The sequence below is a fragment of the Narcine bancroftii genome, chromosome 6 (assembly GCF_036971445.1).
Source record: "Narcine bancroftii isolate sNarBan1 chromosome 6, sNarBan1.hap1, whole genome shotgun sequence".
NCBI lineage: Eukaryota > Metazoa > Chordata > Chondrichthyes > Torpediniformes > Narcinidae > Narcine > Narcine bancroftii.
In genome coordinates, this window is record NC_091474.1 from 82,802,356 (window position 1) to 82,827,510 (window position 25,155).

The 25,155-nt window shown below is 44.3% G+C and overlaps 1 protein-coding gene across 12 annotated transcripts in view; it reads right to left on the bottom strand.

The window, feature by feature from the left end:
- cdh23 (cadherin-related 23) overlaps window positions 1–25,155 on the bottom strand; it is an 874,975-nt gene that overhangs the window by 446,425 nt on the left and 403,395 nt on the right. Inside the window, exon 14 of one of the 12 annotated variants that reach the window (XM_069885567.1) lies at window positions 6,396–6,574. The exons of the other annotated variants lie outside the window; for them this stretch is intronic. Coding sequence (XP_069741668.1) covers window positions 6,536–6,574 — 39 coding nt within the window. The 3' untranslated portion in view covers window positions 6,396–6,535. Of the gene's footprint in view, window positions 1–6,395; window positions 6,575–25,155 lie in introns of those variants that run through there. 12 annotated transcript variants of the gene reach the window in all.

Here is a 25,155-nt window from a genome sequence, read left to right on the forward strand (position 1 = left end):
ACTGGAGCATATCACAAGTAGGTCGACCAGTCCAGAATGACCTGGTCAGGCAAGGAGCAATCCTTTAAGATCTGCCAGTAGGTGTGGGTACACTCTCAGCCAATCACAGTCATCCTCCACTACCATCTGTACATATACACATTGGTGATAGAATCTGTACTATCACATTCACCCCTTCTTTGAGAACCGACCCCAGGGTGGATGGAGGTTAGGGGCTGTACTGGTCAGGGGGTCTGACCATCCGGTGTGACTTCCGTGGCGCCGGGATTGGGGTTATCAGAGTCATGTCGCCGGCTGGCCCGTAGGGTGCGCCACTGCTTCGCTCAATTCCCCAACAGCGTTGTTGACAGTCTGGCCTGAGTTGTTGGGATGGTGCTGGTCCCTCTGTTCAAGCACATGACCTGGGGGAGAAGGAATAGGGGAGGGTTGGGTTAAAGGCACTGCTGCATCTGATCCAGCTTGGGCTAGGTCCCTTAGCGAGACTGTGTCCTCCCATCTGTCCGGGTACTCAACATAGGCATAATGCAGGTTCACATGGAGCAGAGTCACTCGGTCAACCAAGAGGTCGTTCTTAGAGTGCCGGACGTGGTGTTGTAAAAGGACTGGACCAGGAACCGTGAGCCATGCCGGTATGGTTGTACCCGACTTGGATTTCCTCAGGAAAGAGAACATCCTTTCATGGAGGGGGTGGCATTGGTCACGGTGCATAGGAGGGAGCAGACGGAGTGTAGGGCACTAGTGAGCACATCCTGCCAGCGAGAGGTGGGGAGACCTTTGGACCGGAGGGCAAGCGTAACCACTTTCCAGACAGTGGCATTCTCTCTTTCGACTTGCCCATTACCTTGTGGGTTATCGCTGGTGGTCTTGATGAGTGGCCGTGCCTGGTCAGCATAGTGTGGAACCCATTGGGCAAAGTAAGAGAAAAAAACCCAGGCAGTGTTTGAGTGCCTTCTGGGTGTGGGGGGGGGGGGGGGGGGCAAGTCCATGAGGGGACGCACGTGGTCAGGGTCCGGCATGACCACCCGGTTCTCCACCACACAACCTAGAATTGCCAAACGAGTGGTCCGGAAGACACACCTGTCGAAATCGTAGGTCAAGTACAGCTGAGTTGCAGTCTGAAAAAATTTCTCAAGGTTGGCATCATGATCCTCTGTGTCATGGCCGCAGATGGTGACATTGTCCAGATACGGGGAAGTAGCAGTCAGCCCGTTCTGGTCCACCATCCGGTCCATTTCCCGCTGGAAGACCGCGACGTCATTTGTGACCCCAAAGGGTACCCTGAGGAATTGATACAGCTGCCCATTCACTTCAAAGGCCATGAAAGGTCGGTCTTCTTGGCGGATTGGGAGCTGATGATAGGCCGAACGTAAGTCAATGGTAGAAAATACATGGTATTGGACGATCTGATTCACCACTTCCGTGATCCGTGGACGGGGGTACGCATCCAGGAGCGTGAAGCGGTTGATTGTCTGGCTGTTGTCAACCACCATCCGCGGCTTCTCCCCGTTTTTAACAATCACTACCTGGGCCCTCCATGGACTCGAGCTAGGTTCGATAATGTCCTCATCCAGCAGTCTGCGCACTTCGCTTGTGATAGATTTTCTGTGTTCATAACTATATTGCCAGCTTTTGCTGCCCACAGGCTTCCAGCCAGAGGTGAGATTTGCGAAAAGTGCTGGCGGAGCAACTCGGAAGGTGGAGAGATTACAAGTGAGGCCCCGGGGCGGGTGGCTCGGGCTGCCGCTGGCAGGAGGTTCCCGGAGTGGAGTGGTTACAGACAGAGAGCGGAGCATGAGGCCCCCCAAAGTGCAGAGAAATGGTTTGAAACTGGCACTGAAAATCCAGTCCCAGCAGAGCAGGGACTAATAGTTTGAAGTCTGTGAACATGATGCCCTGGACTTTCAGGGTCACCACGCAGTACCCCTTTACCCCATTCGAGAGTGATCTGGTCGCCAATGAAATTGTCTGTGCAGTGGGGAGAATATCCAGTCCGCAATGGTGGGCCAGGTCTGGGCGGATAAAACTGTCAGTTGACCCCGAGTCAAATAAGCAATTGGTATAGTGTCCATGCACTTTAATCAGTTCCATTGCTTTTGTGAGGGGTTGGGGGAAGTCCTGGTCGAGGGTTATTGATGCAGAGACTTGTAATGTAGACAGTGAAGACCTGCGGGATGACGTCACGCAACGTGTGTGTGATGACGTCACGCAAACAGTTGGGCCTGAAAAAAGTGTCGGGGAGTTGGGGTTGCTGCTTGCCGTCGGCGGTGGGGCGGACATCAGTGGTGCGGTCAGCGGTGGCGGGTCCCTGGTTGGCAGCGTTGGTGGGTACCGGCAGCGTTGGCGTGTCCCCGGTCGGTAGCAGCGGTGGGTCCCTGGTCGGCAGCAGGGGCGGTGGGTCCCTGGTCGGCAGCGGCGGCGGTGAGTGTTGAGGTCGGGACTGGGGCCTGGTCAGACGTTGCTTCATGAGGCAGGGTGAACGTCATTGCTGCGAGGGTGGGTTGTACCTTCCGCGCTCGGGGTCTGCCCCGTGATGTCAGGCGCTGCCGCGCGGTGGAATCCTTGCTCTCATTGGACGAGAGCTCTGAGGAAGAAGTGTTTGAAATGGAGAGTGGGGATTTGGCTTCACACGAGGCACTGTGTTTGATGGTGCCCATTTTGGAGCGACAGACTACAGCAAAGTGGCCATTTTTAAGGCACTTCTGGCACCTGGCTTTTCTTGCCGGGCACTGGGACCTGCTGTGCTTGTTCCTCCCGCAGAAATAACACTTTGGGGTTGCATCGAGCAGCGTAGCAGCAGTAGTAGGGTAGAGGGTGGGCATCCTACTTATATCAGAGCGTGGGGTCCAGCCCTGAGAGTACGTGTCCATACTTAAGACCGCAGCCTCCATCATCTCTGCGATCCAGATCACGTCCTCTAGGTTTTCTCCCCCGTGCTCTAGCAGGTGCTGCCTCACCTCATTCGATCAAACCCCGGCCACATAGGCATCCCGAATCAGATCATCTCTGGTCTCCGTAGCTGTTCTGTCTGTGCAAGCACAGTCCCTGCCCATTGCCCTTAGTGCCTGAATATAAGCTCTACAGGACTCACCGGGCTGTTGCCTCCTTGTAACAAGTTTGTACCGAGCATAGACCCTGTTCACTGGTCGCTCATAGAGCCCTATCAGCACCTTCATGGCTGCAGTGTAAGTGGTCGCATCCTGGACATTCTGGTAGACTCTTGGGGACACCATAGTGATCAATATTAGTAGTCGATGGTTGTCCTCTATCACGGCAGGATCAGAGAGCTGTAAGTATGTTTCGAACCATCTCACCCAGTGCTTAAAGTCATTCGAGGCTGTAGCTGACTGTGGGTCGATGTCGAGGCATCCCAGCCGTAGCATACGCTCCATCCCTTCAAAATCTTTTAGTTAATATAATTGTAGTGCGTGTCGAAAGAACCAAAGACTTGTTGATCTAAACTAAAAGACTGGAGCATATCACAAGTATGTCGACCAGTCCAGAATGACCTGGTCTGGCTAGGAGCAACCCTTTAAGACCTGTACAGTCATCCTACACTACCATCTGTACATATACACATTGGTGATAGAATCTGTACTATCACATACTCCATTTCTCACTTTTCAGGGATTACCCATAAGCACAAATACTCAATTTTCTGGGACTGGTTTCATATGCAGCCAGCAGTGGGTTCATACTGATTTTTAACCTTTCATGTATAGTTTACCCATGAACGCAGTCCAGATTATATATTATGAAAGGTTAAAAATGGCCAGTCCAAAATGTTAAATGCCCTTTGGTGTGTATCAGTCACATCTAAATGGTAAGGAAGACTAGCAAGGACTAACAACCATGCCAAGAATACACATTAAAACAAATTAATGGAAGGGTTAGTTTCTTCTTTACCCTTGTTGCCTCTTTCCAAAATGTTTTTACAGACAATGAAGTACTGTTCAAGTATAGAAGTAGCTATATGAAAACCACAACCCTTTAACCCCTGGACACTCCCCCCAAATTGTGGATGAGATCTGCCCGCAAGATCTCAGATGGTGGAAATCAGCAATAAAAATGAAAAGTGCGAGAAATATTCAGCATGCCCAGGCAGCAGCTGTGAAAAGAGAAACAGAATCCATGCTCCAGATCAAGCACCTCTTCTTTTGACAAATAATCTTTAACTCTCTTTCCCAAGATGCTGCTGAGTCTGCTGGCGTCTCCCAGCAGTTCCAACTTTTTTGAGCAGTTACGATGAAGGATAACTTTTGTCCGAGGGGTGGGGGGGGGGGGGGAAATAACTGATTTGTTTTGGAAGAGTTGGATGGGAATATTTACTTTCAGAGAGAGACGGATGAGGCCACCCTTCAGTAACTCAGCAGAAAAGACAGAACTTCCTCAGGTCCTGCATAGTCATAAAGACATAACGTATTAGAACTGGTCCTTTGGACAATCTGACTGTCAAGAACCCATATACACTGATCCAATTCTATTTTATCCATCACACAGTGCCAGCCTCGACATGTCCCAAGATCTCTGGAAAGCAAATTAAATCAGAGGAAGAAAGATAGACAATGTTATCATCAATGGGTTGGAATAACTATCAGAGACTTATTAGCATTGAAAAATTCCTTTTTGAAATTACTGCTGTTTAAAATATTGCTGTCAACGTATTCATTGTCATATTCACGTTTATATTCTTTCTTTCTGTCTCTGGAAGCATCTGGATATTCAGAATTACTTTTAACAGTAATGTCTATCACTGCTATGTGCATATAGTAAGTTAAAGAAATTTTGGGAATGCAAGTTGAAAGAAGATTTCCAACAAAGACAGTTCCTTGAGGGCTCATGACCTGAAAAAATTACTTGTTTTCATTCTCTCTCGACAGGTGCCGTCTGCCTGCTAAATACATCCAGCATTTTCTGCTTCAACAACAGATTCTTCTTTTTGGTAAGGAACCACAATATTTATTTAATATCAAAGATGAGGCAATGACATCTCAGCTTAACTGCACCAAGGACCCCTGATGAAATCATTTCTATCTACAGCAGCCGACACACTCAACCTGATTGGAGGAGCTTATTTTCTGGCTGGGCATCCTCGGCCACGTGGCATGACCATTGACTTTACTGCCTTCCATTAGACCTGCTTCTTTTTTTTTCCCCCTCCCCCTCTCCTGCCCTTCCAGTTCCTTCAAGGTGCGAGAAAGTGATTGGCATGGATTAGAAGGGTCAAGTTGGCCTGCTTCTATGCTGTAATTGTCATATGGTTACCATCCCCCCTCCCCCTCTGCTGCTGTCCCCTTCCTCCCTTTTACACCGATCATCTCCTGCCATGCCTCCCCCTTTCCCCTTTTGTTCAGATGCCTACCAGCATTTTCTCATAGTTTGATGAAGGACTCAAGCCTGAAACGATGGTTCTGAATCATTGCCTTTGCTACATAAAGGGCACTGCTTGGCCTCGCTGTGCTTCTCCAGCATTTCGTATTTTTAAGACACGCTCAACCTCTACAGGTTGACCTGAGTGTTTCTGGTACCTCCTGACTCTTCTTTCTTTACACATCATCCAAGAATGTGTTTTTATCAATCAGCTCTGCCTAATCTTCTGTGTAACTGGATGTGAATGCTTTGGACTGGTATTGAGTGGGAAGCCTTACATGCAACAAAGAATAAAGATAAAGACCCTTGGAGTGAGGAAGATGGAGGTTTGTAACCCTGCGCCAGAACCTAACCCAATGTTGTAAAAGCCTAATGGTGTTGGATCTCAATTTGAGCCATCTTTGGTATAGCCTTTCACATGGAAAACTCCCACATTAGCAAATATACTTACAATTAGTTTATGTCCTTTACTGACCTTGATTATGAAATAATCATTTTTTAGCACAGCAGGAAGAACATCCCAACCTTCAAAATAGGAAGATGCAATCTCTCCAATCAAACAGAGAGGGTCGTCCAAGAGGCAGTGGAGCAGTCTCTCAATATTGGAATTGGAGTCTGAATTCACCCTTGAATTCTTGACCTTCTGCCTCAGAGAGCCAATTGCTATAAATTCAGTGTACAACTATCACAGCGCCAACGACCTAGGTTTGAATCTGCCTCCGTCTGTAAGGAGTTTGTACGTTCTCCCCGTGCCTGCGTGGGTTTTTTTCTCCCCGGGCGCTCTGGTTTCCTCCCACCCTACAAAAATGTGCAGGGTTTGAGGGTCAATGGGTGAATTAGAGCAGCGTGGGCTCATGGGTCAGAAAGGACTGTTTCTATGCTGCGTGACAACATTTTAAATGTATTTTTAAACATTTAAAATGGACACAAGCTTAGACATTTCATTGTGTACAATGGAGCCACACATTAAAGGTGAAGTTTCCGACATTGTCACATAATACTACATTTAGAATGTAACATACATGAAATTCTTTAACTTTTGTCGACCATCAGGAAGACAGAGTCGCCACTTTGTTCAGCGCCCTGCAGAAACCTACAGCACCCAGAGTTCCTAGGCAGATCACCCCTCCAAGTACTGACCAGTCCTGGGCCTGCTTAGCTTCTCAGATCAGACAATCTCAGGCGTATTCAGTCTATTAGGTGTTATCTACACAACAACAAAACATTGAACACAAAATTAATCTGAACTGCTAGATAAAATTACAATTTTATTGCTGATTTATTTGATGCATTTAACAATATTGTGTTTTACAACTTGAAAATTCCAAATCACAGCAAAATGTGGACCTTAATTTGTATCTATTGATGAGTGAAAAGGGTTTTGTGAATAAGTTTCCAAGGAATAATATTGCCACCTGATTCCTGAGAGGTTATAATGAAGCAATTATTCTGCAAAGTTAGACCAGAATGAGAAGTGAGATTCCAACTAAGATTATATCTCTATTTATTTCAGCTTATCACAAACTTACTGGAGTGTGTTCTTTCTCCCCTTTCCTTCTCCTTCAATTGGAATTGAAGTTATTAAGCATTACAGGAGCAAGAGAGTAGAGTAGCTAATGTACAGATCAAACATGATCTAATTGAATAGTGGAACAGGTTTTAAAGGCTTGAAAGTTCAATTCCAATTCTTTATCCAAGTGGAAAAAAAACGATGGATAAATGTATCCACACATCCCATTTTACTTATGATATAATTTCTAAGTTCAGTGAAACCCCTCGTATACAGCACCTATAGGAATTGGTAGATGCCGCAGAAGTGTATTTTCCAGTTACTTGAGACTTACTTGTACAATGCCTAACTAATGCACCTGCATTTAGAATAAATAGTTTAAAGACAGAATATTACACTGTACTTACACTGAACAAACTTCACTTGCATGTTTATATTAAGCTTAAAGCATTTTACTTTATTTTCAGTCACATTCTTTGAAAACATTTTACCATTCCTGCATCTGCAGGTTCCTCCCCCTCCATGGAGTCACCCAAAAGATGAATAATAACATTATAGATAATTAACTTTCTATCTCCAAGATTACAGATAAATTGGGGAGACTCCTACTAAATAGGGATAAGGAGACACTTTAAGAGAATCATCCCAGCAGCGAGCGGCACCAACCAGCTCTTCATCCCAGGTGACGTCATTGTTGTTTCACACAACTGTATTCAAACAGCTGCTATGAGCAAAGCACGACCAAAGCCCTCCATTGGCTGAATATTTGCTCCCATCGTCACCAAAGGTTTATGCGTCCCTTCAAAGAATATTTACTTTTACAATTTTAAACTGACATTTTTTATCTGTCATTTTATTCTTACTTATTTTAATTTTTAAAATTTATTTTCCATGATATTTTTGCTGGCTGTTTGAGGCTGCCGGTTGCTTGAATTTCCTAATACTAGGGGGTTTTACTGTACCTGTGTTGCTGCAGCAAGTAACAATTTCAGGCATGTGAACACTGTGTAATTATCATTATCGATACTGCAGTATAATGGGTCTATTTCAAATTCTCCAACTTTGGGCAACATGCTCTCTCTTTCTGCCTGGATCAGAGCTGGCTCATCTCTGACTACCATAATGTTGGTTCATTTTTTTTTTTGCTTAGTTAAAGAGGGAAGCCTGCAGGTGCTGGGATTGTCTCTTCCTTTGGCTTGGCTTCGCGGACGAAGATTTATGGAGGGGGTAAAAAGTCCACGTCAGCTGCAGGCTCGTTTGTGGCTGACCAGTCCGATGCGGGACAGGCAGACACGATTGCAGCGGTTGCAAGGGAAAATTGGTTGGTTGGGGTTGGGTGTTGGGTTTTTCCTCCTTTGCCTTTTGTCAGTGAGGTGGGCTCTGCGGTCTTCTTCAAAGGAGGCTGCTGCCCGCCAAACTGTGAGGCGCCAAGATGCACGGTTTGAGGCGTTATCAGCCCACTGGCGGTGGTCAATGTGGCAGGCACCAAGAGATTTCTTTAGGCAGTCCTTGTACCTTTTCTTTGGTGCACCTCTGTCACGGTGGCCAGTGGAAAGCTCGCCATATAATACGATCTTGGGAAGGCGATGGTCCTCCATTCTGGAGACGTGACCCATCCAGCGCAGCTGGATCTTCAGCAGCGTGGACTCGATGCTGTCGACCTCTGCCATCTCGAGTACCTCGACGTTAGGGGTGTGAGCGCTCCAATGGATGTTGAGGATGGAGCGGAGACAACGCTGGTGGAAGCGTTCTAGGAGCCGTAGGTGGTGCCGGTAGAGGACCCATGATTCGGAGCCGAACAGGAGTGTGGGTATGACAACGGCTCTGTATACGCTTATCTTTGTGAGGTTTTTCAGTTGGTTGTTTTTCCAGACTCTTTTGTGTAGTCTTCCAAAGGCGCTATTTGCCTTGGCGAGTCTGTTGTCTATCTCATTGTCGATCCTTGCATCTGATGAAATGGTGCAGCCGAGATAGGTAAACTGGTTGACCGTTTTGAGTTTTGTGTGCCCGATGGAGATGTGGGGGGGCTGGTAGTCATGGTGGGGAGCTGGCTGATGGAGGACCTCAGTTTTCTTCAGGCTGACTTCCAGGCCAAACATTTTGGCAGTTTCCGCAAAGCAGGACGTCAAGCGCTGAAGAGCTGGCTCTGAATGGGCAACTAAAGCGGCATCATCTGCAAAGAGTAGTTCACGGACAAGTTTCTCTTGTGTCTTGGTGTGAGCTTGCAGGCGCCTCAGATTGAAGAGACTGCCATCCGTGCGGTACCGGATGTAAACAGCGTCTTCATTGTTGGGGTCTTTCATGGCTTGGTTCAGCGTAGTGCAATACAAAAAAGTGCTGGAGAATCTCAGCAGTTCACGCAGCATTGGTTAGCAAGCAAAGGCTAATCAACGTTTTGAGCCTGAGCTTTTTGTCAAGGAATGAGCAAAAAACAGGCAGTCGTCTGAAGAAAAACGTGAAGGGAGGAAGGGGCAGGGAGAAGAGCAGGCTGATAGGCAAGAATTTAAAGGTGGATACAGGTGGGAGGGGAGAATAAAAAAAGCTGAGAAGTGATAGGTGTAGAGGGTAATCATGTTGAGATGTGACAACAAGGCCAGGCCTATCTTTGCAACACCTGAGACAGGGAGCACCTCAGCGCAGTCGTTGGGTTTCTCCAGCGTGGAGAAGGCCATATTCTGAATGCAGCAAATGCAGTAGACCTGATTGGGAGAAGGGTAGGTCAATCACAATTTCACCAGGGAACAACTGCTTGGCTGGCTGGACGGAGGGAAAGGTGGACAGTTGCTGCCTCTGGTCAGGTTGCATGAAGGGTGCAAAATGTTGGATCAAAGGCCAGGTTTATTGACAGGAGGGGAGGGGATGGAGCGATGTGAAAATGTAGGAAGAGAGAGAAAGAAAGGATTGGTGTTGACATTGTGGTGGAGTTGCTGTAAGATGATGTGTTTAATACATTCATCACATTTCATCTTCCGACTGGAGTCTGATCTATTCCATAATATTCAATGACCTGTTCCTTTACCACAGCTACAATGGGCATTAATGTTGAGTACATGTGCCGTTGCAATATCTGCTTCTGCAAATCAATTCCACTGACTTTGATATCAGCAAATTTCAGATTTATTTACTCAGCATTTAGAGCAAGTGGCTGAGAACCAATTCCTTTGTCACAGAGAGCGCACATAATCCTATGTGGTCATTTCTAGTCTGCACTCTGTGTCCATCAAGATTCGTGGAAAGAAATACTGCATCTGCCATTGTATCCTCAAAACTTAAAAATTTCACCTAAAAAATTCAGGGATCATCCTGTACGTCAGGTCTGAATTCCACATCTTGACGACGAAGTCAAAACCCCACTGCCATCTTTCCGTCAGCTCTGACGCAGTCTCGTGCAATGCCCTGTTAGTTTTTTATGAAGTCTCAGCACTCCTCAGTAGGGTCCGTGAGCCCTTTACGACTGCTGTCGGCTCTGTACAGGCTTTAAAAGGCCTGTCAGAGGAGTCGACAGTGGCTTATTTTAAAATATCCAATTAAAATGTAAACCTTTAAATGATAAACCTTTATGCTTTTGCTTTTAACAGCGTCCACTGGTCAGCAGTAAGTGCCATTATTTTGAGGGGGGAGTGCATCTCATCTTGGGTGGAAATTTCAGGCTCATCCTATACAACGGCTAAAATATCAATAAACGCTCTTTCAATGCTGCTTGACTCCATGAAAGTAACACTTCCAGTTCAAAAACCAGTTGATAATTGTCCAGTTTTAAATCCAGCAACACTTGGGTTTTCAGAGCAGCGGTGAAAGAAAATATCACCCTTGCTCCTCCATCTGCCTCCCGACAATGCACTTGTACCAAGTGAAGGTTGTGTGCAGATTGTTTTCATTGATTTTCTTATACAAAGCAACAAACATCTCCTAAAATATAAAGCCTGCTGTTTCAATCAGGATTTTGTCTCCACATTTTTCACTGAAGAAGTGATGTCATTTGTTATTAGAGTAACAAGTTTTCTCCCATTTATGTTCATCCAGGGGCTCATTAGTTGCTTGAAAAGTGCTGAAAATTCATTATTATAAAGGCCCAAAGACTCGGTAAATATCTTTCTTTCTCTGATAGAATATTATTGTCTTAGTAATCACTCAGTTTAATATGGTTTCAGCAATAAATTATGTGAAAAATCTTCACCCCCACCCCCCGCATCATTTTTTTAGATCATAAGACAGAGGTGAGTAATTTGGCCATTCAGCCCATTGAATCAGCCCTGCCTTTCCATCATGGGTGATTTATTATCCTTTTCAACTGCATTCTCCCCATAACCTTTGATTACATTTCTAAACAAGAACTTATCAACATGTCTTAAATATACGCTATGACTTGCCCTTCACAGCCATCTGTGACAACGAATTCCACAGATTAGGTGAAGAAATGCCTCCACATCTCTGTGGCTAGAGCACTGGTCTCATAAACCAGGGGATGTGAGTTCATTCCTTGCTGGGGCCTCATTTCTGTGAGGGGCGCAGGACAAAGTGGCCACTCTCTGTCTTCCTTATGGTAGACAAAGTTAAAGAGTTTCATGCATGTTTCATTCTAAATGTAGTATTACGTGACAATAATGGAACCTTTACCTTTTATATTCTGAGGCCGTGCACTCTGGCCCCAGACTCCTTCATTTACGAAGTAACCTCTCCACGACTATCCAGCCCTTTCAGTTTTCATCAGGTTTCAATGATATTCTCCCCCCCCCCCCCCCCCCCCCATTCCTCTGAACTCTAGCGAGTAGGCTTGCAGAGCTTGGACTTTGGAGTGTAGAAGGATGAGAGGATTTTAGAGGTCTACAAGATTATGAGAGGCATAGATAGGGTGGAGAGCCAGCACCTGTTTCCTAGGGAAGGAGGACCAAACACCAAAGGACATGTGTAGAAAGTGAAGGGATGGAAGTTTAGGGGGGACCTCAGGGGTCTGTTTTGAACACAGAGAGTTGTAGGTGCCTGGAATGCCTTGGCAGGGGTGGTGGAGGGGACTGAAACATTAGGGGCATTTAAGAGGCTCTTAGAGAGAACATGGATGGAAGAAAAATGGAGGGTTAAGGGGAAGGGAGGGTTTAGTACTTTTTTTAAAGGAATGATGGGTTTGCACAACATCAAGGGGTGAAGGGCCTGTACTGTTGTGTTCGATGAGTACAGGGCCAGAGTCAATGCCTTATAAAGCCTCAACATCACATCCCTCCTCTTCTATTCTCTCATTCTGAAAACGAATATGAACATCAGAGGGAAATAGAGCTCTGCCATGTTCTGAGTTAATACTGCAGCATCACCATTTCTGAAATATCACTGCATGTTAACTTGTATTTCTTCACGACAGAGAAGGCTTCTGAGAAGCAACACGTAAGGTATCTCTGATGGAAGCATCCCTGCTTTGCATTAAGATGTTCTGACTTCACACAAGCAGTTAAGGTTCCCGCAATAAAATTAAATACATTCCATCCTACCTCAAGTGGAAATGGAATTTTTGAATTGAAATCAGTCCAGGTGTGTAAAGTTACAAAACTCGCAAAGTGCGCCATGTCACTGAGAGCTGGCAAGGCAAAAACAATTTGCGTTTACTGTCTAAATCCCTGCGCACTGATTAACATCAAGGCCATCAGGAACTGGCAGTCAATGTAATATTCTGGGGCTATTTCAAAAGGAGATGTGAGATGCCAGGTGAACTTGAGATGCAGGCTTTCACAGTGATCTGTTCCACAGTATTAGTGAGAAGATGAATCTCTGCCTTCGTCGAGAACCTCGCTTCAGTTGACAGCTGGAGCTTTGCTGGAAATGTACAGTAGGTGCAAAATAGAAATACCACGCGGAGTTGGTATTCAAACTGAAGCACGTCAGGAGACCAGTCAACGCTCATTTCCTGAGCACCGAAATAAAACACTAAAATCTGTAGGCACCATGGTTGAAGTAAAAACACACAAAGCTGGAGAAACTCAGCAGGTCAAACTTTAAATGTAAAAAGCAACAATATAGAACCAACTGTTCAGGCTTGGTTCCTGATCATGGTTTTGGTTCAGGTTTTAGACTCTCAATGGACACAATCAATAGACTTAATTAACTTATTTTGACTGTTTTAATCACTGAAACAGAGATCTAGTTACCAGCAAAATAAAGGTTGATTACAGAATAAGATGCTTATTTATCTACAAGTTAAACTTAGTGAAATATGAGTCTAAGTGTCTGTTTACAATAATGGTGCATGTCATGATTGTAACTTACTTAACAATGCATCCAATTTTCTATTCAGGGTTGTTTTCAGGGTATCTCAGGGTCATATGCGATGTCATGCATGTATGTATTCCAACAATAAATCTGAATACATCTGAAATGTATTTACAACAGTTTGTTAATAGGTTAGTGAAGAAGGCCAATGGGATGCTGGGCTTTATTAATTGGGGGGTTGAGTTCAAGAGTTGAGAAGTCATGTTGCCCCACAGAGCAGTGCATTCAGTTCTGGTCACCTTATTATAGGAAGGATTTGGAAGTTATGGAGATGGAGCAGAGGAGATTTACCAGGATGTTGCCTGGAATGGAAAAGAAGTCTTGTGATGCAATGTTAGCAGAGCTGGGACTTGTCTCTTTGGAGTGTAGAAGGATGAGAGGAGACTTGCTAGAGGTCTGCAAGATTTTGAGAGGCATAGATAGAGTGGACAGCCAGCACCTGTTGCCCAGGCCAGGAATAGCAAACACCAGGGGACATCTGTACAAAGTGAAGGGAGGAAAGTTTCTAGGAGATTCAGGGGCAATTTCTTTTTAACACAGGGAGTTGTGGATGCCTGGAATGCCTTGCATTGGATGGTGGTGGAGGGTAAAATATTAGGGGCCTTGAAGAGACTCTTAAACCGGTGCATGGATGAAAAAAAGAGGGTTATGGGGTTGGGAATATATGGTTGGCACAACACTGAGAGCTGAAGGGCTGAAGGGTGCACATTAGAACATAATTAATTGTTTATCTGCATGTGTGTTATGTCTGGTTGTCTGTCTGCATGTTTTGCACCAAGGACTGGAGAACGCTGCTTCATCGGGTTTAAAATGTGCAATCGGATGACAATAAACTTAACTTACTGAAACTTGGACGTCATCACTGCTGTATTCCACAGCTCTTCTTTTGAGCCCATCTTCAGCTCCCTATAAGTAAAGATGTGGACGCACTGCATTTCACCTATGTAACAATCTTTCCACGGCAGACAAAATATCGCTGGCTCTCTACTCAGCTCTGAAATACCTCAAAAGCAGCAATTCATACAAATGGCTACTCTTTATCGACTACAGCTCAGCCTTCAATACCATTTTTCCCTCAGTACAGTCCAAGAAGCTATAGGCCGCTGTACTCTCCTTTGTAACTGGATCCTTGACTTTCTCACTGGAGAAATTTCTCAGTACAAATTGAAAATGTCTCCTCCTCCCCTGAGTATTAACACAGGCGCACCCCAAGGACGCATGCTTAGCCCCTGCTCTACTCATTATACACCCATGACTGCGACGCCAGGCACAAATCCAATGCTATCAACAAGTTTGCTAATGACATCACAGTTGTCGGCAGAATCACAGACAGCAATGAGCAAGCGTACAGAAACATACAGTATAAATGAGAAAGGAATATTTTCAGAAGTGAAATGAGTTAAAATATTTTATATCTAGTTTTCTGATCAAATATACTTTGCTTTGTTATTTTCCTCCCTATAAATTATTTTTCAAGACCAATGTTGTACCTAAGAAAATATTCCTGCTCACGGCCAAATTGAGAATTTCATTTCACAGAGAATTTACAGAACAAAGTTAATCTTTATTGAAAAATGGAGAACTCTTGATAACAATCTCAAAAGTTCAAGGGTTCTGGCAAAGCGGCAGCGATAGAAAAGCTGTTCAGTTTGGAGGCAGTGACACTTATATGAGATTAACGCCGTGCATTGTTCATGAAGTCAGGATTTTAATTTGGATCGAAGACATTGTTCTGAGGTTAAAGCACATTAGTCATGCTGCACCTCCTGGTGGAGGTTGTCCTTACTTCTCTCTGCATTGTCCCTTTCGAGGAGGAGGCCATCTTGCTCCATCAGTATATTCCTTCCTCATGTTCATTTGGCCTTCCCTATCCATGTGTTTTTGAGAAATGCCTCAACTGTACCTTACTGTAAGTTCCTTCTATCCTTTGCCACTTTTCCATGCTGATTATTGAGTCAAAATATTTGGCTCACCACCACTTTCCTGAGCTCACCCCATGTTCCTTGGTTCTCTTAATATCCAAAAATATATCAGACCCCGTCCTGAACATGCTCAGTGACTGAGTCTCTCCAGTCTTCTTTGGTTAAGGATTCCAAAGGTTGAGTGCGAAAAACATTTCTTCTTATCCCAGTCCTTATTATGACTCTATAAATCTTGGCTTTAGACATGCAGGCCAGCAGAAACATGAATTCCACATCTATCTGGTTAGAATTAGATATATTTGATTGCGATTGCTTCTCTTTTGTATCATCTCAAGAGAATATAGGGTTAACCTATCATCAGATAATCCCGACCCTCCATCCCATTCGGGGAAGCCTCCGCCCACAATCCCACACTAAAACAAATGGCGGCACTGTCAGAGCTGCTGCTGCTGGTATACCCAGGGTCAGCAGGGAGTGAAGACACAGCGCTTCCCCATGGGATCCTACTGCCCAGTCTAACTATTGACAGCTCTATACAGTCTTAAAAAAACCTGCTAATGGAGTGAGGACCCAAGATGGGAGTGCCCGTGTTCAGCAGCAGCCTTGGGGGGTTGCAGACCAGGAACCAGAGAACTGGCACAGGGCCCCAGAAAATGGGGAGAATACCCCTGTTTTGAGAAGGAGAAGCAGAGGAGACAACTGTCCGGGATGGTGACCAGTGATGGAGTCCACGGCTGAAGAACACACAGGCAGCGGGTGATTGGTGACTCGAGGCGAGGAACCAACTCAAGCCAGGGGTGACTTGTGTTCAAAATGGCCCGCACAAGGCTGCGAACTGCTGGAGTCTGGCTCAAGACTTGCTAAAGAGGTAGCAGGTAACAGAATCTGGATGCGAGAAAGTGCTGAGGGCAGCAGGGTCTCGGGCGCTGAAGGCTTGGAGGTTTGGATCTGGAGCTCGGATTGCTGATGGTTCGGACTGAAGAGTGTATGGCTGCAAAGGCTGCGGGAGCACTGGAGGCAAATCTATGGACACTCAGTGACCCTGATTGTATTGGGCTCCAGGCAATTTTTGCTGATGGCAATAATTTGTAGACTAGATGTGAAACATTACATATGTTTTATTATATGACAATATAAAAGAATCTTGACTCTTGAGTCTATCTGATGAACTGTTGCTGCACTCTCCATCTCAAGCATATTCATCGGCAAAGAGATCAAATCAGTACACAATATTCCAGATGTTGTCTCAACTCAGCTCTGCATAACTACGTACCGTTGTTGGTGTTCATACTTTGACAAAGGTCTCAAGCCTGAAGTGTTAGTTATATACCTTTGTTTCCTATAGATGCTGTGTGTCCTGGTGAGGTTCCCCGCTGCCATCACATTCCTGAATAATTAATGAATCAAAGACACTGCCTGACATTTTTTTTAATTTATGGTTATAATCTGAATGTTTGCACCATGATGCTGCCACAAAACACTGAATTTCATGACAATACATTCTGATTCTGTATCACTTGCTTTCCTAATTGCTAGTTGTACCTACATGTTAACTTTCAGACACCAGCAGGCAGGGGAACTGCGAACGTCATCACCTCTCACCAACTAAAACAAAACTCCACCCTTCTACTGGTTCCGCCGCAGCATTTTCTGCAATACGTTTTTCACATTTTATTCCATCTGACATGGAGGAACTCACCAGAAGCAATTCCCAACAATCCATTTATTGGGAAAGCTGAATATATGTTAGGAAGGAGGGAATAGAAAGTCACGCTGATGGACTGATGGAAGTTGGAAGCCACACACCGTTATGGATCAGTTGGTCAAATGAGCATTTTTTTTTACACTGCACACCAGTTATAAAATGCACTTCCTGAATCCATCCCAAGATTTTCCAAGTCCTGCTTTAGTTCAGAGTGATGTAATGCTCTTCCCTCCATCCTGATAGAATCCATTGCTCCCTCAAACACAATTTCTTTTCAAAGTTATAAAGGATAAACCAACAGGGGTGTTAACTCCACAGGTGATCTTCCTATTGGTACATGGACCCAGAGCAGTGTGAAACCCCAGCAGACACAAATCGGCATGGAGTTGCATGCTTATTTAGTTCTGCATTTTCCAGACTTCATATTTCATTTCAAAAGAGTAAAGCCAATTACTCAAACGGAGATAATTCCTACCAGCTGCTATAAATTTGCATGCATTTCTCAAACTGCACAATTTTCTCCGCGAACGAACTTTCAATTAATCCAGGGCTTTGTGTGGCTTCGACCAAAGGGTCTCAGCTGCCTCTCAATAGCAATACATTTTCCAGAGTTGTGCCTGATTTAGTGTATCAACAGTGACGTACATTGAAAAGCTCCCTTAACAGAGGAAAATATCCCAGAGTGTTTCATCGGGGTGTTACACAAAATTCAGCATCAAGGCTCATGGATTTTCAGACCAAAACCTAGGCAGAGTGGTAGATTTTAAGATGCATTTTGAAATTAAGAGGCAGCGGTTTGAAACAAAAAGGCATTCCTCTGTTTGGGGAGTTCAGCAGCTACAGGAGGTGTTACCAATAGGGCAGCAATTAAATTTTGGGATCATGAAGCTGTCAGACTGGTAGAGATTTTGGAATCTCAGAGCAGTGCAGGGCTGAGGGCAATTACCGGGATGTGAAAATAGAGGCAATGAAACCAAAAGGGGGAATTTTAAAGGGGCCGCTTAACTGGGAGTCAGTTGGAAGGGACCCAATGGAAGAGTTAGCATGCAAGGCTTAGCATGACCAAGTTTATGGAGGTTAGCAGGAGGGGGAAGCTGAGAGAAAAGCAGCAGTAAAACAACCAGCAGTCATGCACACCATTTTCTATTGAATAAATCAGATGAAAGTGAAGAAGATTTTCATTTGGTGCAACAGACTTAGAGATTGGAACTTGAGACAGCAAGTACCTAAACACGTCGTTTATGGCTGCTCTTGCAGGGCATATCTCACTTCCATCTCCAATTACAGTCATATTTCAGATCAAACTCAGAAACAATATCTTTTTCATCTATTAGGAGTGCAGTGTTCTGAAGTACAATATAATCAAATATTGAAATAGCTATGATTCACAAGTGAATTTTTGCAGAAAATAAAATGCGTACGTTTTTAGTTTAATTTGCACACCAGCATTCAATTAAACTGGAGTATTGCCAAATACATCACGGACAAAATTATTTTCTCCCATGTAATGACTTGTTAAATAATTGACAACACAAATGACAGTGGAATAAATGGACCTTGGTGTAATCGAGCCATCTATATCATTTGTTTGCACGTTGGTTAAAGATCGGATGCTGCTGTGAAGCAGGTTTAAAAATATTGATTTAAAAATAAATATTATAGGCCAAAAAGTGAAAGAGATGGGCTGGAAACTGGTCAAGAGACCTCAGGAATGGTGGATGATCCATTTCACATCCCCATAGATAGATCAGAACTCTTTTGCACCAGAACATTGATTCTCCACCCAAGAGTGGTGTGGAATCTCCATGGCTAGGTAGAGTTAGACAAAGAGTTATCGGTTTTGAGAGGAGAAAGCAGTGGTTTTCAACTATCTTGACACTCATGTACCCCCTTAAGTAATCCCTTCACCATCGGTAAAAACACAAGATGCTGGAGAAACTCAGCAGTTCAAACTTTATATCGCAAAGGTAAAAATACATAACTGATGTTTCGGGCTTGAGCCCTTCATCAAGTTTTGAGAGAAGGTTAGCAGGCACCTAAACAGAAAGATAAGGGGGGAAAGGCAGGAGATGATAGGTGGAGAAGGGAGGGAGGGGACAGCAACAATGAGGGGGAGGAGGGATGGCTGGGGAGGTGGAGGGGGAATTGAGGGAGAACTGGAAAGTTCGGAAAGGGGGAGGCAAGGCAAGTTTAGCAGAAAGCAGAGAAATCAATGTTAAGGCCATCTGGCTGAAGCGGGCCCAGATGGAGAATAAGGTGTTGTTTCTCCAGAGTAGGATAGGAGATAAAGCCATGGATAGACATGTGAATGTGGAACTATGACTCAGAATTGAAATAGTTCGCTACTGGGATCCTCTCATGCCTTCATGATGGGCTCAACCCTGAAACGTTGGTTATGTATTTTTTTTTACCTTTGCTACATTAAGGACATTGTTTGACCTGCTGAGCTTCTCCAGCATTTTGTGTTTTTACTTCAACCACAGTGTCTACAGATTTTCGAGACTTTTTTTTTCTTATGGCATAAGTGCTCTGCGATTAAGGTGGCATGTGAGTGAAAAGAAAAAGTTTGAAAACCACTGTTTTAATCATACCTAATTGACTCGTTATGTGCACTGTATCATAACTCCAAAGGAAAATGGCCAATGACAATTTTTCTCAAGCAAAATATTTTAGTAACAATTGGGTTGAGAGCAGTGATTCTCAACCTTTTTTCCCTCCAATCACATAACACTTTAAGTCATCCTTTACTAATCACAGAGCAACTATGGCAATAGGGATTACACCTGGGTAGCAACTCCAACTATCCATCCTACCTTACAACACGGAAGGAGGATAATCAGCCACCTCCACTCATTCTCCCCTAATCTGTTCTTCCCACGTTTCCATCAGTTTCTCCCAGATTCTATCACTCACCCACAAACTGAGGACAATTTACAGTGGTTAATTTGCCTTACGACTGCACATCTTTGAGACATGGAAAGTAACAACAGGCTGGGAGGAAACACATACAGTTACAGAGAATTTGTGCACTCCAGCTAGACAGGTTGTGGCAGGGAATGCAGGTCGCTTGTGAAAGAGCAAGTTTAACGAAGATGCTTAACAGAGGGTTGATAAGTATATTTGCCTTGTAACAAAGGCAAAAATGTGACTGCCTTCTAACATGACCTTCCCTTTGCTGTGGTAAGGTAGTAACTAACAGCATAAAGAATGTGATAAAACTAAATTTAAAAAAAAGGATATATTGTTTTCACCAGCTTGTCTGCAGAGAACACAAGGGAACACGTTGTAAAAACAGGAATGGCCAGCTGTGTGAAACTTGTAGAGTCTCACACAGACCCCTGCTTTAAGGTGTATAAAAATGGGATTAATACTCTGTATGCTTTGAGTGGGGTAGTGTAGAGAATGAGTTACTGAACTCTTTCTTTGTACCCCTCACAAGGCTGAATGAAGGAAACTGTTGTACGCTTAATTGGTTCTGCTGTTTATTTTCTTACAGTGCGGGCTGACATTCACATGCTGGCACTGTCACATCTACAAGTTTATATACAATAAAAGTAAATGGTTTGCTTTTCTTTAACTTAAATGTGGTTTTAAATTAATTTATTACATTTAATATATCAACAGTTTAAACATTTAAAAAAAATGCATACAACTCAATGGTTCCTCAAGACCTCTGACTGAAATATTTAGAGGCAATGAAAAGGCTTTTGAGAAAAGACAGAAGGAACCAGGGTGTGCCCTTGGTTTTACCTGCCCAGCCTGGATACTCCTCACACACTGCTTCACCTTGCCAAGAAAAGGGCCTACTGGAGACAGGATGTTTGAAGGAAATGTCTACTTTGAATATCTCCTCAAGAAATCTGGTCACTGGAGTCATTCTTTGTCAAGTAATTCACACCAGCAAGAGTGAACTGCAGCATTGGTTGGGGTTAAGTATGTTGGATACAAAACTGAATGACTAATTACTGCATTCCATATAATTAGGGATTCTGTATTCAACTTTCCATCCTGAACATTCACTTTCCAACAAAGTTAAGCAAGAAAATCTACAGGGGCAGAGAGTATTTTTTTTAAAACAGACATGCAGCATGGTAACAGACCTTTTCAGACAACGAAGACGTGTTGACCAATTACACCCAATTGATCTACAATCCCGGGTCTTTTTTTTTGTAGGGTGGGAGGAAACTGGAGCACCTGGTGGAAAGCCACACAGACATGGGGAGAATGAGCAAAATGCTTACGGACAGCGCCGGATTCAAACCTGGGACACTGGCATGGTGGTAGCATTGTGTCTAGTGTTATGCTAACCGTGCCGCCCATGGGCTATGGAGCAGGAAGAATGGCAAAAGATCGTGAGGTTAGTGCATCACTATTACAATGCCAGCGACCCGGGATCGAACCTGGCGTTGCCTGCAAGGACTTTATACATTCTCCCTGTGTCTCCTTACAGACAGTGTCAGATTCGAATCCCGGTCCCAATTGCTCGTGCTGCATTTACACAAAATTGCTGGAGTGACTCAGCAAGTCAAGCAGTGCTCTTTGTGTCACAAAGATAAAGATACAGAACACAACTGATGTTTTGGGCCTGAGCCCTTCATCAACAAAGACAGGTTTATGCACTGCTGCAATGAAAATTGCAAAACAGGCAAACCCAAAGGCGAGATTTCCATGAACCAAGCCCAATGACAGCAGCGGTAAAGTTGACTGAGAAAGGAAATGCAAGCCATGTCACCTTGACACAACAATTCAGCCTTCATAAATCAGAGTGCCATCCATAATGGCAGGGCTCCTCACCATGACCCAGATCATTCCAATCTGCTGCCAAAAATATTAAAGCATCATTACTCACACCCCGTGTAATTGGCTATTTGAAAAAAAAACTATGTGCTGCCAATAGAAACACTAAATCAGTGTATCAGACAAATCAATGCATGTCACTTCTTCAAAATTCACAATTGAGATTCAATTGTATGACTAAAATAGAAATTGTTCTTCTTTTCTAATTGCGCATTAACGAAGTTCTTCCTCTCTTTTACATGTGGCCAATGTTCTTTTGTCTGATACATGATGCAGCACTGCAAAATCCTACTTGGAACTACTGAGCCAGCCAAACAGCTAATCTATAAAAGACACGCACACAAAAATGCTGAAGGAACTTAACTGCTCTCATGGTGTCAGTAGAAGGTAAAGATATATTACCCATGTTTCGGGCCTAAGACCCTTCTTCAAGGTATAAGCAAAGAATAGGAAGGTGTCAAAATAAAGACAGAAGACTGGCCAAGGGAGGAGTCCAGACCAACAAGAGGTGTTCATTGGCTATGATAAGAGGAGAGGTGAGAATTGATTTTGACTCTGTTAAAAGAGACACAGGGAGGTGGGGGGGGGGAGGGGGAAGAGGGAGGGGGAGAGAGAGAGAGAGAGAGAGAGAGAGAGAGCGCACACTGGGGAAAGGTGACAGGGGTTTGATGGAAACCATAGAAGTCAATGTTACTGCCATCTGGTTGGAGGGCGCCCAGATGGAAGATGAGAAAACTGATAGTCTATTGTGTTAGGCTGGGCTGGGTAGCTGAGTAATGAATAGGATAACAAGAACATTAAAATGTCTTCTTGGTTGCTGTTAGCAGTAAATAGTAGGATGAAGGCATTGGGGGATTCTTCCTCTTCTCTGTCCTGAAGTAGAATCATCCTTCTACAGCACAGAAACAGACTGTTTCGGACAATGTCCAATTTCCTTGCATAAGATCCATTTCTCTCTGAACCTTTCCGTCTCGTGTTCCCAAGGGTCTTTTGAATTTTACAACTGTTCTCTCTTCCACCACTTCTTCTGGTACTCATTCCATAACTCACCACCCCTGTGTGAAGAAGGTGCTCCTCAGGTTTGTGTCTGTGTCTGTGTGTGTGTGAGTGTCTACCTGGGTGTGCCTGTGCGCTTGTCTGTGTCTGTGCGTGTGTGAGTGTCTACCTGGGTGTGCCTGTGCGCTTGTCTGTGTCTGTGCGTGTGTGAGTGTTTACCTGGGTGTGCCTGTGCGCTTGTCTGTGTCTGTGCGTGAATGAGAGACATGGCTCAACTTGCAGCAGCAGGTCACAGACAATTTTCTCCAGCAGTTGCTTTTCCATTTTTACAGTTCTAATGACAGATCATGGACCTGAAATATTAACCCTTTCTCTTCCATCTGCCACATGGACTGTTCCAAGCATTTTTTGATTCCATTTAAATTTCTAACAACTTACATTTAAAAAAAAAATTGCTTCAGGAAGGTTAAGTAAGTCTTAAAAATGGGTGGTGCAACAGGGCTGGAGGGTCTGTTTGGGGATAAGCTGTATTCAGAGTTGGATGAAAGCATGGCTTTCAATAATGGAGCATTTAAATTTTGTCATGCAGCACAGTAACAGGCCCTTCCAGCCCACTAGCCCATGCCACCAAAATACACTCAATTAAACGACAACCCCTGTATGTTTTGAAAAGTGGGAGGAAACCAGAGCATCCGGAGGGAACCCACGCAGATGCAGAGAGTATGTACAATCTGTTTACAGACAGAGCCGGATTTGAACCCAGGTCCCTGGCACAGTAATAGCGTTGCGCAAACTGTGCCACCCATTGATGTATTGTGCAAGAAGAATGGCAAAACATCATGTAGTTAGTGCAGGACTACTTTCTTTCTTTCTTTTCTTTGGCTTGGCTTCGCGGACGAAGATTTATGGAGGGGGTAAATGTCCACGTCAGCTGCAGGCTCGTTTGTGGCTGACAAGTCCGATGCGGGACAGGCAGACACGGTTGCAGCGGTTGCAGGGGAAAATTGGTGGGTTGGGGTTGGGTTTTTCCTCCTTTGCCTTTTGTCAGTGAGGTGGGCTCTGCGGTCTTCTTCAAAGGAGGTTGCTGCCCGCCAAACTGTGAGGCGCCAAGATGCACGGTTTGAGGCGAGATCAGCCCACTGGCGGTGGTAGCAACCTCAGTTCGAACCTGACGCTGTTGATAAGGAGTAGGTAAGTTCTCCCCATGAACACATGGGTTTCCCCCAGGTGCCCTGGTTTCCTCCCACCCTTCAACATCACAGGAGGTTTGCAGGTTAATTAGTATATTTGGATGTCATGGGCTTGTCGGCCAGAAGGGCCTGTTAAAGAGAAAGGATCCATTATTGCTACGTAATACCATATTTAGAACGTAACAGACATTAAATTCTTTAACTTTGTCGACTATAAGGAAGACAGGGAGTCACCATATTGACTGGCACCCCTCACAGAAATGAGGCCCCAACGAGGAACAAACTCGCAACCTCTGGTGTACAAGACTAGTGCCCTAACCACTGAAGTAATGGAGCCTCACTGTGCTGTTTCTCCAAATTTAAATGTTAAAAACAGACAAGGTGGGAATGGGCTCCATTATGCAAAATCATGCCTGGTCAAACATCTTAGGCCCCTGTTCCTGTCCTCTAACCATATCCCCTGGCCTTTTCACATTAACAATGTATTACCTCCTTCCATGCCTTCTACTGCCTTCTGGCAGAAACTTCTACAGATTCACCACTCTCTGACATTTACATTTCTCCAGATCTCAGTTCCAAATGCTACATGTTGAGGCAGTGACCCTCGGATCTTGACTGAAAGGTTGGAACACGTCACAGAATTGGGGAGGGCCAACTCGACAAGAGAATCTAAGAATAAAGATTAAAAAATTTATCAATGCAGAGTTATTCACCCAGGACCCAATGTAGCCAAGGTAAACTCCATGCAAATTGCTGGAGAGATGTTGCTAATATTAATTATGCTTAGCAGCATTTGTCACTCTCATTTGAACAAAGCTTGATATGACCCTGAGACACAAGTAAAAAGCTGACTAATACTGATTCAAAATCCCATTTGACAGGGTAATGAAAAGCTAGGAAGTAACCTTTTAAAGTTGAGCTCCTCAACCTTTCTGAATGAGCCCAACTCACTCTCACTTGGTAAAATGTGTACATGCGCACATGTAGCTCATTGTGCTCTTTGGTCTTTAAGACAGCCATTTGCAACCTGTTTTTGTGCTTTGCAACTCTGCTGTCACCAATATGGAGGGCTGGAGCTTTTCTCCCTGGAGCATAGACTGAGGGGTGGGGGATACAAAATCATGTCGGGCATTGATTAAGGTGAATGCTGGGAGCAATGTTCCCTCTAATTTTTAGTTGTCAGTTTGCACAAAAACCTTGTGCAAATTTTTTTACTGTGACAAAAGTATGTGTGCACTGAGTGCTTGTGCAAATGTAAACTTGAAATTGTTTCAAGATAATTTTGGCCCAGCCTATCTCTCATGGCTAATAAAACTGTACTGGCATGTTTTAATCTAATACAAGTATGATTAATGACTTGTTTTAACAACAGAAACTGTTAGCCAAGAGATTATTTTCAATAAGTATAATTAT